This window comes from Phoxinus phoxinus (assembly GCF_949152265.1).
Source record: "Phoxinus phoxinus genome assembly, chromosome: 8".
Classification (NCBI taxonomy): Eukaryota; Metazoa; Chordata; class Actinopteri; order Cypriniformes; family Leuciscidae; genus Phoxinus; species Phoxinus phoxinus.
Window position 1 is genome coordinate 36,236,906 of NC_136883.1, and position 14,672 is coordinate 36,251,577.

General features: G+C 40.4%; 1 protein-coding gene across 3 annotated transcripts; it reads left to right on the plus strand.

Moving 5' to 3' along the window:
* Nucleotides 1-2,398: 2,398 nt before the first annotated feature.
* LOC307002373 (acetyl-coenzyme A transporter 1-like) lies at nucleotides 2,399-11,961 on the plus strand. 3 transcript variants are annotated; one of them, XM_079619953.1, is made up of 7 exons: nucleotides 2,399-2,537; nucleotides 3,383-4,166; nucleotides 4,730-4,935; nucleotides 5,176-5,360; nucleotides 8,882-8,999; nucleotides 9,723-9,938; nucleotides 10,016-11,961. In XM_079619953.1, exons 2-7 carry the CDS (start codon nucleotides 3,425-3,427, stop codon nucleotides 10,181-10,183), a joined length of 1,635 nt encoding a protein of 544 aa, XP_079476079.1. In that variant the 5' UTR covers nucleotides 2,399-2,537; nucleotides 3,383-3,424; the 3' UTR covers nucleotides 10,184-11,961. The 3 variants fall into 3 exon arrangements, with proteins under 3 accessions (XP_079476079.1, XP_079476078.1, XP_079476080.1); XM_079619952.1 differs by having other exon boundaries at nucleotides 2,402-2,692; nucleotides 10,016-11,960; XM_079619954.1 differs by having other exon boundaries at nucleotides 2,480-2,604.
* Nucleotides 11,962-14,672: the final 2,711 nt, after the last annotated feature.

The window sequence follows — 14,672 nt, forward strand, 5'->3', positions numbered from 1 at the left end:
ATGTACATATTAGAAGCGTTTGAGGGGGTACAGTGAAAGTTTTGGGTTCATGAAGAAAATATTTTGTGTAGTTTCCATTTTTACCTCCTCTACCATCCCTGTTTAAATATGATGTTGACTTTGCACCTCTGCATAAAATATTACACCTATATGTTTCCCCCGAGATGTTCTACGTGCTGATTTTAAGTAGCCTATTAAAATATTAATTGCCATTCACTGCTTTATACGGCCTACATTACATCTTGATTTGAGCAAGAAGACAGAAGCAACTAAACTGGTTGCTTACTTAAATGTTTTAGAATGCCCCGAACAAAAACTAAACGACATATTACATCGTTTGTGCCGAGGAGCATTCAATTATTAAATGGATCATCTACGGGTACATAGATATATTTTAAAAGTTTATTATTGAATATTGAATATATATTTATTTATTGATTTTTTTAAGCTGTTGAACATTTTAGATGCGTATTATTGAATATATATCTATCTATTGATTCCTAAGTTGTTGAATTGATAATTCTATGTCACTATTTGCTGTGTTATTTTTGTTTTTTATTCTATGTTTGTTGTGTTTATGTTTATTGTGGCTCCCATGAGTGTAAAACAAATTCCCCTCGGGGCAATAAAGGTTTCATTCATTTATTCAATGAAAATGGCAGTGGCTGCTAATGGAAAAGGATTGAGTTTGTTTACACGTCTGGTCACATGTCTTCATTCAACATCCTCTGTCACATGCATTTAAACCCTTTTACTGATTCCACGCGGCTCCACACATTCAGTCATTCATTATCTCTCATCTCTTCTTTCACAGTGAAAGATTTAAGACATTGCTTGCTTTGTATATATGATTATGGTTTTTAATGATCAATATGTAGTATTATACAGCATAATGTATTGTTTACTAACATTATGCATACGTGTATCATAGAAATCAAGTGCATATTTTTCTTTTAGTTATATTTTCCCCTGTCAATCATGGCTGCTGACTCTAATAACACACTGCATCTGTGGCCTTGTTGTGAGAATGGGACCGCTATCAGGCCTTGGTCACATGAGTTATGACTTTAGTTTGGTCTAAAGACGCCTTTGTTGCCTTTGGCTAGTTGGGGATATTTAATATTCAACAATATTATTGATCTGCTTGCATCGACACAATTATATGAGAGCTGGACGATAACATCACTGTTTTCTCCAGAGCAGCTATAAAAATTAACTAAATCACTTTATATTTTTATTTATCAAGTTATAAATAACTTTTTTTACAACAAAAATGAACCATCCCTGAACTTCCTAAAGCTGGACTGTGATGCTATTTTCTTCTATAAACAAACTTTGTTGCATTATTTTCCGGTTATCACTGTAAAGCTGCTTTGAAACAATCTGCATTGTAAAAAGCGCTATATAAATGAAGGTGACTTGACATGTATAGAAAGTCATTAAATTTTAATATGAACCAGTAATATGCTTTGAGAAGCACCGGGTGGAAGACAGTGAATTATTTATACATTTTTGCTTATTCACATCACAGTGAAACCATTATAAATCTGGACCAAAAGATCTCCTTTATTTTAATTTTTTTTTTTTTTTTTACTATGTCTATTGAAAATTAGTTTAAACAACTCTTCAATAGTTAAGTATACAGTACAAGAGCTTCTTTATATGGGTTGTGTTATTATATGAACTCTTTTGTAATATATTCTTTCGTTTACACTATTCTTCAAAAGTTTGGGGTCAGCAAGATTTATAAAAAAAACTTTTATGAATGCACACACACACACACACACACACACACACACACACACACACACACACACACACACATTTACACACACACACATTTATATATACATGATACACACACGCACACACAGACATATATATATATAAATAAATATACATACATATACACATAACATATATACATACATACACACACACACACACACACACACACACACACACACACACACACACATACATAAAAGTTAAATATGTATTTCAGTAATATGATGCATTAACCATAAATTAACCAGTCACTACAGTGCCAGAAATATTCTGGAAGTTTCTTACACTGGGTGAGACATCATAATAATTTACATCATAATAATGAGACATCATAATACACTTACACTGAGGTGAGACATCATAATAATTTACATCATAATAATGAGACATCATAATACACTTACACTGAGGTGAGACATCATAATAATTTATCACGATTATGTTGTACAGAAGTAAACTATATCAACACGTATCGTAAAATAACCACAGCAACTCGTAATACTCGACAACGACACGGCTATTTCTATATAGCTTAATGTGTCAGTAAAGTGTGAAATGTATTATGTATGCATTATAGACAGAATATATCTGTGTAAATTATATGAAACTGGGCGGAACTAAAAACGGACGCTGTAAGACACGTCAGCTGAAGTTGCCGGACACTTTTAACTGACGCACCGCTCCGGCTTCCTCCTGATTTCAGCAGTCAGGTGTACTTACTGCGCTTCCCTGCGTCTTGTAAACACTAGGTATATTTAATATTTGCGTGTATGTTGTTGTCTCAGTAAAGTGCTGCTCATTTGAAGTCACAGAACGGTGTGTTTTTTCCGTCATTCGTATAACATTTTGTTCATTGATTCATTGATGTCTTGACTTGTCATGTGGATTGTCATCATAGTGCAAGGTAACCATGAATCAGTATATTTTCTTCTTCTTTACATCTCATGCCTACATGCCTATCCTCTCATTCAGAGTATGTCTGATAATCAAACTCACTTTGAATGAATATCTCGCACGATAATGTATTGAATCTGATGTTATTTGTTATGTTTATTCAGCTTTACGTGACATGAGAATAATTTATCATCTTGTATGTGTTTTGATGTCAAAGAGGAATGCCCTTGTCTTCCAATTATCTTTCAATAAGGTGTAAGGCTGTTTATTTTTTTCTAGAGATCGACCGATATTTATATTTTATTACAGATACCAATTATTCGCATGTTTATGTGCCCGTTAACCGATATACAGAACCGATATTTATTTATCTATTGGTTTAATTCTATTTTTGACAATTATAACGACAGCACTGATTTGAACAAACTGTTTAACACTTTTTAAATACTGTAATTTCTGCACTACCGCCTTGCATACAAAACAAACGCACTTCTACATCAATAGAGTGCAAAAAAAAACCTAAAGTGTCTTTTTTTAAATAAAATCTGTGCTTTAATGCACACAATTTCCATTTATCTGTGTATCCGATATTACGAAACATACCAATTATGGAAAAATGCTTATATATATGTAAAGCCGATTATCGGTCTAGTTTTTCACGGACACAACACTGTTTTCATCGCTCTTCTTGTACATGCAGGTGTTTTAAGGACTTATTTGGATTGATGCCTGGCAGATTAAGATGGAGCTGTCTAATTCGATCACACACAAGAACGGGAGGCAGCGGAAGCCTGCGGTGTCCAACTCAGACATGCGTGCAAGAGAGTCCACGCTAGAAGTGGAGGACGATGAGGAGGCTCTTCTTCAAAACTCGAACAGCGAGTTAGACACAGCGAAAGTGTCTAATGGGATCAATGGAGAACTGAGCAATGTTGCATTGTTATTATTCCTGTATGTGCTTCAGGGAATTCCTTTAGGATTGGCCGGGAGCATCCCTCTCATCATGCAGAGTAAGAACGTCAGCTACAAGGACCAGGCGTACTTTAGCTTTGTGTTTTGGCCCTTCAGTCTGAAGCTGCTCTGGGCTCCTCTGGTGGACTCGCTGTACCTGAAGCGGTTTGGCAGGAGGAAGTCGTGGCTGGTTCCCACTCAGTACCTGCTGGGTCTCTTCATGCTTTACCTGTCGTTCGCGGTGGACTCGATGCTTCAGACGGATGGGCAGAAGGGTCCTGATGTGATCACTCTGACCGCTGTGTTCTTCATGCTGGCGTTCCTCGCTGCAACGCAGGACATCGCTGTGGATGGCTGGGCTCTTACGATGCTGTCCCGGGAGAACGTGGGTTATGCTTCCACTTGTAACTCTGTGGGTCAGACGGCTGGATACTTCCTAGGAAACGTGCTTTTTCTTGCTCTGGAGTCTGCCGATTTCTGCAACAAGTATCTGAGGTTTGAGCCGCAGGAACGGGGCATTGTAACGCTCTCAGGTATATTCAAATGTTATGTGTGTGTGTGTGTTTTGGGATTAGTAAGATCTTAATATATCAGTGAGATATTAATATTTTTATTTAGCAGTGATACGTTAAAATGATCAAACATGACAATAAAAACATTTAACTTGTTACAATTTTACACCTTTCAATTCATAAAAGAATTCTGAAAACATTTTTCCACTGTTTCCTCAAAAATATTTTTGAACTAACCCTAACCAGCATTGAAGATGAGTAAATATTTACTGTTTTCAACATTGATAAAAAAAAAAGTCTTGAGCATCAAATCAGAATGATTTCTGAAGGATCATGTGACACTGAAGACTGGAGTAATGATGCTGAAAATTCAGCTTTGATCACAGCCACAGGAATAAATTACATTATACAAATATATTCGAATAGACACATTAAAAACGTGCACTGTTGAAAAGTAGTGATGTATGTATATGGTACCTTATCTTTTTTTCAGTATTAAAACAGGCCTAAATAAATGAAATCATGTGACTTGAGATGCAGGTTTACTGATACTCTGTACTTTGTTCTGTTCTGCTCCGTCTCAGACTTCTTGTTTTTCTGGGGGATCGTGTTCATGGTCTCTACCACTCTGGTCGCTGTCCTGAAAAAGGAAAACGTCAGTCACCACCATCATACCAAGAAGAAGCCTAAAGAGGAGACGCAGGGTGTTATGGAGACTTACAAGCTGTTGCTGTCCATCATTAAAATGCCCACAGTCTTTACCTTCTGTGTTCTACTGCTAACTGCTAAGGTAATGTCTTAGCCGAGGCTCACTGTGGTCATCCGTCTTCCTGTTTTAACAGCTTTGATTGTTGGATAGATAGATAGATAGCTTTTTATTGTCAATTAGCCGTACATTTAGAGTTCACATATGAATGAAATTCCATTCCACTGGCTCATAAAATAAAAATATAATAAAAAATGCTACAAAGTGCATTAAAATACACTAAAAAGTTTGATCTAATTCATCCCTCTTGGTCTCTGCTTTCAGATTGGTTTCTCTGCAGCGGACGCTGTGACGGGGCTAAAGCTGATGGAAGCCGGGGTTCCTAAAGAGCAACTGGCTCTGCTGGCGGTTCCCATGGTGCCTCTGCAGATTCTGCTGCCTCTGGTTATTAGCAAATACACCGCTGGTCCACGACCACTGGACATTTTCTACAAGGCCTTCCCAATCAGGTACTAACAATCCACACAATACAATACAGTTTTATTTATATAGCACGTTTAAAAACAACCGGTGTTGACCAAAGTGCTTGGTCAAAAGCCAAGGAAACAAACAATTAGATAGAAAACAGTAAAGCAAAATAAAGATCAATAAAATGGAAAACCTTTGAACTAAGGTAAAATATATTATTAAAAAAAGATAATTACGATATATTGAAAGCAAGTGAAAAAAGATACGTTTTCAAATTTGGTTTTAAAATTGACAAAGTTTGGGCGAATCTGATGTAAGCCAGGAGGTTATTCCATAACTTAGGGTGGCAAAAGCACAATCACCCCTATTTTTAAAGGGATATTTCACCGCTGGAAAGATGAGTGTATTTAAATTGGGTCATGTATGTAGTAGATATGTGAAATTATTATATGAGGAGAAGGAAAAACTCAGAGAGATTGTAACGAGGAGGCTCACCACACTCAGGCGGGCCGAGTGGCACCGAAAAAAAGGGCAAGGAGCGAGCCCGCAGGCTTAAGGCATTTATCTCAAACCCCTTTGGCTTCACTAAGAGGTGGGTGTTCACTAAGAGACTCCTGGGGCAGAAGAAAAGCGGCAATCTCACGTGCTCTGCAGAGGAGATGAACTACCACCTTAGTTTTACATTCAGTGACTGCTAGGGAGCAAGACCTCGGCCCCTGCGAGAAGCTCATCGAACCTCCAGATCCAGAGGCCCAGTTGAACATCTCCGGGCCCACCTTGAAAGAGGTGAAGGAGGCGGTAATGGCAGCAAGATGTTGGTCCCAGCGGAGTACCTTATAGGGTCTATAAACAGTGCCCAAGGCTACTTGTTCGACTCTGGAAAATCCTGAAGGTGTTTTGGCAGAGAGGGAAGGCGGCTTCCCAATGGAGGTCAGCCGAGGGGATCAGGATACCCAAAGAAGAGAATGCAAGCACCATCGAGCTGTTTCGTATAATCTCGCTGCTCTGCGCCGAAGGGAAAATCTTCTTTAAGATTGTGTCCCAACGGCTAATGGAGTTTCTCTTGAAGAACGGGTACATAGACACCTCAGTGCAGAAGAGGGGAGTCCCAGGAGTACCTGGATGCTTAGAGCACACAGGATGGTGAGCCAGTTGATTCATGAGGCAAAGGAGACCTTGCCTTACTCTGGCTGGATCTTACCAACGCCTACGGGTCTATACCCCACAAGCTAGTCAAAGAAGCTCTGACAAGACATCATGTGCCAGAGACGATCCGCAACCTCATTCTAGACTACTACAGCAGTTTCAGATTGAGAGTTTCATCAGGAACGGTGACATCTGCCTGGCAACGGCTAGAGGAGGGTATTATTACCAGCTGTACGGTAAATCTCGGTACCACTCTTCGCTCTAGCCATGATCATGACTGTCAAATCAGCAGAGGTGGAATGTAGAGGCCCCATGTCTAGATCTGGTACTCGGCAACCCATAAGAGCCTTCATGGATGACCTTACCGTGACAGCAGCTTCAGTTCTGGGGTGCAGATGGCTTCTTCAGGGGCTCCAACGCCTCATCCTATGGGCAAGGATGAGCTTTAAGCCAGCCAAGTCCAGGTCCCAGGAAACACCAAAATCAGAATATTCAATACAAACGTAAAATCTGTCCTGCTATATATGGCTGTGAGACCTGGAAAACCACCAAATCAATCATTGATATATTACAAGTGTTCATTAACAATTGTCTCAGATACATACTGAGGATTTGGTGGAATAACAAAATATAAAATGTAGACCTGTGGAGACGCATGAACCAGGAGCAAATCCACATTGAAATCAAATCTAGAAAGTGGGGATGTATCGGTCACACACTTAGGAAGGATCCGAGGAACATAGCAAGACAAGCTCTGGACTATAATCCCCAAGGCAAGAGGAAGCTATGGAGACCTAAATCCAACTGGAGGCGGTCCACGCTTAATGAACTGACCAATACGGGGACCTCCTGGCAAGAAGTAAAGTCATTACCAAAGAGGAGAGTGAGGTGGAGATCCATGGTGGATGCCCTATGCTCCCAAGGGGGCCAAGAGGATTAAAGAAAGAAGTCCATGTCCCTGGTTTTAAAGAAAGGCAAAGTTGCCGACCGGTTCCGCTTTACCTTGGAGGGGTCACAAATTCCATCAGTAACCGAAAGACCAGTCAAGAGCTTGGGAAAGATCTTTGACAGCTTCCTGAAGGACACAACCGCTCTCCGACAAACCAGAAACGACGTGAGGAACTGGCTCACTGCAGTCAACAAGTTGGGGCTTCCAGGAAAGTATAAAATCTGGTAGAAGCACTGGAGAGAACCATCAGTCAGTTCCTCAGGAGGTGTTTAGGGCTCCCACGGTCCCTGAGTAACATCGCCCTCTATGGCCATTCCACCAAGCTGCAGCTTCCCATCAGCAGCTTGTCCAAGGAGTTCAAGGTCACTCGTACCAGGGAGGTCTTGATGTACCGAGATTCATCCAATGCCAAAGTCTCCTCAGCTGGAATCTGCGTTAAGACGGGAAGGAAGTGGCAGGCTCAGGTAGCGGTGGATAGAGCGAAGGCGCCGCTGAGGCTTGGTGTCTTAGTTGGCAACGTGGCAGTGGGACGTGCAGGCCTGGGCAATTTTCCTAAGCCATGCTATGACAAAGTAAGTGGTTGGGGGAAGCGTCAGTTGGTGCAGGACGAGGTGTGGACAGAGGTGGAGGAAGACCGCCTGACCAAGATGGTCGGTATGCAACAGCAAGGCGCCTGGACTAGGTGGGAGAACGCAGAGTAGCGCAAGATCACCTGGGCAGAGTTGTGGAGCTCTGAACCACTGCGCATCAAGTTTCTCATCAGTTCGGTGTACGATCTTCTACCTAGCCCATCCAACCTACACTGCTGGGGCTTGGTAGACTCACCAGCATGCCAACTGTGCCAAAGGATTGGCACACTGGAGCATATCCTCAGCTGCTGTCCAAAGGCTTTGTGGGATGGTCGGTATCGCTGGCGACATGACTAAGTCCTCAGGGCTCTGGCAGATACAATCATTGCAGCGATTCAGAGCAGTAAGAGTCAGCATCCCTCCAAGCAAACCATCTCCTTTGTCAGAGCTGGGGAGAAGCCACATCAGCAGCCACACTCCCCAGGTGGGCTCCTCGCCAGTGCAAGAGACTGGCACCTTAAAGTGGACCTGGAAAGGAAGTTCAAGTTCCCGAATCACATCACGCCCACTTCACGAGCACGGTCATTCGAAAATACTACCGGGTTTCTACTGATACAAAGCTTAATGCTAATCAGTGAAGTATCCCTTTAAGTCTAGTTCTAGGAACAGATAGTAGATCAGAGTTCCCCGATCTGAGTGATGTTGACAGAGAGTGGATGTAATAGTTCAGATAGGTACTGTGGAGCTTGGTTCTGCGAAGACTTAAAAACAACAACACGCATGCCTTGACTCTTGACTTGAAGAGCTGTGATGTACAGCCACATGTGTGATCGTTTATTAGAGGGAATACATGCGGTGTACACAGTAACAGGAAGCGTGTGGCTTGTGTTCCTCGAAGGCTGCTGATTGGTCTAGAGTACGCCCTGCTGGTCTGGTGGACCCCGAGTGTTCGGCAGGATCAGGGATTTCCGCTGTATTATTACGCTGTTGTGCTGTTGAGCTACGCTGCCCATCAGGTTAGTTCATATGCATTCTGTCAGCAGTTTCACTGAATCAACATGCATCAATGCTACATCTTTCTAAATGTGTTGACAAACAAGTATTCATTACTTCAATGACCTCATTGTTTCTGCCTTAAATTATTACACTGTTTAAATTAATAAATTTTTAGCTAACTGTGATTTGTATATATACATTTCTGAAATACATAATTCAGACAGTTTCCTCTGATAACAGATCTCTCTAAATTGTAATGTGGCATTTTCTGTAAAGCTGCTTTGAAATGTGTATTGTGAAAAGCACTATACAAATAAATGTTAATTTAATTTAATTAATGACTTTTATAATAAATAATAATGAATTCTTTAAAGAGAAAACCATATTATAATCATATAATATAACAATAACATAACTCAGAAATGAAAAAAAAGATATGCATCACAAAATGAAATAGAGAAAACCTATTATATATATATATATAAAATAACAATATATCAAAAGTAAATCGCACGCACACACACACACACGTTTACTTTGATATATTTGTGTATTTAAATGTATTTTTTATATTATAATTATATAATATGATAATAGCATAACTCAAATGAAAAAAACATAAATATATATAAAAATAAAAAATACATATATATTTACATGTCTATATATTATGTATTATAATAATATAATTACTGGTATATAACAATATATTGTACAATATAAAGATTTTGTTTCTCCACTAGGTGGCGCTATACAGCATGTATGTGGCGTGCATGGCCTTTCATGCCAAGGTCAGTGACCCAGTGATAGGTGGCACATACATGACCCTTCTGAACACCCTGACTAATCTGGGAGGGAACTGGCCCTCCACTCTCGCTCTATGGCTGGTTGACCCGCTGACCTTTAAGGAGTGTCAGGGAGCCCCGGGTCAGACGTGCGGATCGGCTGAAGAAGCAGGGGTCGGTATCTTTCTATTTACACGTGTTAGCACTTAACTATGCCTCTACTTTTTAACCTGTTCTTATATTGTCTTCAGCTCTGTGTGCGAGAGGGCGGCGCGTGTGTGACGACATTGGACGGTTACTATGTGGAGTCTGTGGTGTGTGTTCTGATCGGTGTCTGCTGGTGGATCTTCTTCGGGAAGAAAATGAAGCGGTTGCAAGACGAAAGTCCCTCAGCGTGGCATTGCAGGGTTGCCAAATAACCGTCTCTCCTGGACTCTGTCCTGCCCTGGCCTCTCTTTTCTCCTCTCAGAGTGACTGCTTATTTTTGTCACACTACAGCAGGCCTGTGGACGGGCTTTAAACTCTTGAGGACTGAAATAGATGAATATACTGTACTATTAAATTATTAGCTGCATATGCATTCCATTATGCACAAAAACCAGAGTTTTAATTTCAAATGTAAGATCAAGAGACACACAACAGATACACGATACATGACAGGAACAGCATGACATTCACTGCTCGGTTGCCTATTTAATCAAGCATTTGTCTTACAAATACTTGAGGTCCTGTGCCTTGTACATTTCTGGCATGCAGGGTTTTTTAACAACTAAAAAAACTTGTGTTCTGGTATCATACATGAATGATGAAGCAGTTGCTACATGCACAATTCACCTTTTTGTGTTTTTCTCCAAAATAATTGATTCTAATTGAGCTTTGGTGAAATGTTAATATTTTTTCACCCTATTGTTAATGAAACTGGTTGTAGTTTTATTGAAATTGGTTACAGAGATGGAAATGTATATGTTAACTGTGTTCTGTTATGTCTTTAGCCAGGAAAGAAAAATCTCTCTTCTCTCACACTCATATATATTTTTTCTTTGGTCCTTTTCAGTGTATTTTTATGGCCAGTGCTTTTAATGCAGTTTAAAAGTCTGTGACTGAACTTTCTGTTTATGAAACCAGCTCTGTCTTTTGGGACAACAATTTTTGTTAGCAATAACAAAATCTATGGCAACAAAATGAATCATTCGATTTTTTTTATAAATTATGTAGGGTATGTTTACACGACAACGATGTATAAAAAACGGGAAAGTATGTGTTTTTCACGTACAGACGACAGCATTATCAAAATATCGCGTAACGACACATCACACATGCACTAATTAGCATGCGCATGATGTCATAGTTACCACAGATTCATGTTTTTGTGATTTACAAAAAGTTTTCAAAACAATTGTATTTGAATACTTGCACTTTGAACCCTGTTTTCATAAGTTTGCGTTTTAAGCCCCCCCAAAAGCCGTCGTCGGAACGTTAAAGTTTCCAGTTTTTAGTTGAATACGGTGTCGTGTAAACGCCCCATTAGAAATTTCAGCAGTGAAGTGGAAAACATGGAATAAAATCTGTCATTGATTGACGTGGATATTTATACAATCATCTGCACTTTTATTACAAGTTGCTTCTTGATGACTTGGGGAAATTTATGAAGATCGTTCACCCAAAAATGACAATTCTGTCATTATTCACTCATCTTGCTTTTCCCCCCAAACCTGACTAGTTAATATAAAGCCAAAAGTTTGAAACAACATGGGCTGAATGACAAAATTGTAATTTTTAAGGAAAGTATCCCTTTAAAATACTGTATACCAATAAACATTTACTTTATTTTTGTAACGCTCATTAAATATCCTCTTTCATTTGTTTAAGGTCATATCATTATATAGCATATGTATATATGAGAGAGGGTTGCAGTGATTTTGGACTGTTGTAAATACTTGTAATTTGTTTCAAAGACGTTTTTATCAACATTCCCAAAGTATGTAAAAATTAATAAATAAAATACAATAAAGGCATTTCTTAAATACAAACGAATAAAATGAAGATTTGTTCCAGTTATTTTAAGCTTTCCATAAAACAGTTCTGTATGTATGTGAATTAAAAACACTTTTGTCTATTTTGGCCTAGCATGCTACCCTTTAACAGTGGGCGGGGCTTTATTTTGTAGTTCTTCCTCTATAAACAACATGCCGTCAGGTTCAGATACTGCAGACGTGAACGAGGATGATAAACCCTCCAAAAAAATGTCATTGCTCATATATCACAGTTTGCTGACGATAAATAGCCTAACTACAGGTGCTGGTCATATAATTAGAATATCATGAAAAAGTTTATTTTTCAGTAATTCCATTCAAAAAGTGATATTATATTCATTCATTACACACAGACTGATATATTTCAAATGTTTAGGCCTATTTCTTTTAATTTGGATGATTATAACTGACAACAAATGAAAATCCCAAATTCAGTATCTCAGAAAATTAGAATATTACTTAAGACCAATACAAAAAATGATTTTTAGAAATGCTGGCCAACTGAAAAGTATGATCGTGAAAAGTACGAGCATGTACAGCACTGGTAATTGCGGCTCCTTTTACCTGAATTACTGCAGCAATGCGGCGTGATGGAGTCGGTCAGTCTGTGGCACTGCTCAGGCCTTCAGCTCTTCTGCTAAGGTGTAATCAATTTTTCTCTTCTTTTTTTTCTGTGTGACATTGTAAAGCTACGCACATTGGTCGACAACTTGTGTTGTTTTATGCCTAGTTCACACTACAGGATTTTAAGCCCGATTTAAGCCCGATTTGCGAATCGTTGAGCTCGCCGACAGGTCGGGTTGTTATCGCGTGCAAATCGCGGGGGATTAGCGGCCGATGAACGCTCGCCAATCTGTTAGTATGAAAGAGCCAACAACGCATCAAAGACGATCGCAGACGCCTCGCGGACGCGTCGCCGAGCCCAGAAAAATATCTAGCATGCTAGATATCTGGAGCTGTCGCACGACTCAACCACATGTGATGCCATGAGCTACAGCCAATCAGAGCAAGGCATGGGTTGAGGTCACCGGGAAAATACCGTTTATACTGTCTATGGGAATTTTTATTTTATTTTCCAGAGCAAATCATCGCGCAAACAGTTTGCAGCACTAATTTCTGTCTGACGTCCATATTCAAACAAAGACTCGCGTGTTGTGTACTTGTGTTCTTCTTCGCTGGGTAGTGGCGCGCGTGCTGTATTGCGTCATTTCCGGTTCGTTTTATCGCGTGATTTCTTCGTGATAAAACGTGGTTTGTAGACAAGATAGAATCGTTGGCTGACAGAGTTGTTGTCACCTCGTGTAGTGAGTTACCTCCTGTTGCGGATCAATCACGTTGTGTCGTGTGGTGTGAACAGCTCAACAACTTGAACACTCCTGATTTCACAGAGAGCAAGTCATGTAGGGTGAACTGCACAGTTCAGCCCGACGTTTTAAAATCCTGTAGTGTGCACTTGCCTTAAAGGCAAATTAAATTACCTAGCGAAGAAGAACACAAGTACACAACACGCGAGTCTTTGTTTGAATATGGACGTCAGACAGAAATTAGTGCTGCAAACTGTTTGCGCGATGATTTGCTCTGGAAAAAATAATAATAATTCCCATAGACAGTATATAAACGGTATTTTCCCAGTGACCTCAACCCATGCCTTGCTCTGATTGGCTGTAGCTCATGGCATCACATGTGGTTGAGTCGTGCGACAGCTCCAGATATCTAGCATGCTAGATATTTTTCTGGGCTCGGCGAGGCGTCTGCGAGCGTCTTTGATGCGTTGTTGGCTCTTTCATACTAACAGATTGGCCAGGGTTCATCGGCCGCTAATCCCCCGCGATTTGCACGCGATAACAACCCGACCTGTCGGCAAGCTCAACGATTTGCAAATCGGGCTTAAAATCCTGTAGTGTGAACTAGGCATTAATTGACCCTTAGCAGGGAGCTTGATTGTGATCTGACCAATCATACTTCGCCATTTTGTCCGACAAAGCCGTCAGGAGAGTCAAGGCAAGTGCACAGTACACTACAGGATTTTAAAACGTTGGGCTGAACTGTGCAGTTCACACTACATGACTTGCTCTCTGTGAAATCAGGAGTGTTCAAGTTGTTGAGCTGTTCACACCACACGACACAACGTGATTGATCCGCAACAGGAGGTAACGCACTACACGAGGTGACAACAACTCTGTCACCCAACGATTCTATCTTGTCTACAAACCACGTTTTATCACGAAGAAATCACGCGATAAAACGAACCGGAAATGACGCAATACAGCACGCGCGCCACTACCCAGCGAAGAAGAACACAAGTGCACAACACTCGAGTCTTTGTTTGAATATGGACGTCAGACAGAAATTAGTGCTGCAAACTGTTTGCGCGATGATTTGCTCTGAGAAGAAGAAAAAAAAAATCCCATAGACAGTATATAGAAACGGTATTTTCCCAGTGACCTCAACCCATGCCTTGCTCTGATTGGCTGTAGCTCATGGCATCACATGTGGTTGAGTCGTGCGACAGCTCCAGATATCTAGCATGCTAGATATTTTTCTGGGCTCGGCGACGCGTCCGCGAGGCGTCTGCGAGCGTCTTTGATGCGTTGTTGGCTCTTTCATACTAACAGATTGGCGAGCGTTCATCGGCCGCTAATCCCCCGCGATTTGCACGCGATAACAACCCGACCTGTCGGCGAGCTCAACGATTTGCAAATCAGGCTTAAAATCCTGTAGTGTGAACTAGGCATTAGTAGATTAACATGTGAGGATTTGAACTTGAGAAGCGGAGTGTAGGCTACTGACGTCTTTCCGCGGTTAAAACAACATTCCTTCTGATGTTCATTCAATTTCTCAATGTCTGAGTTTTTGTGTTGAAATTAAACGCTTT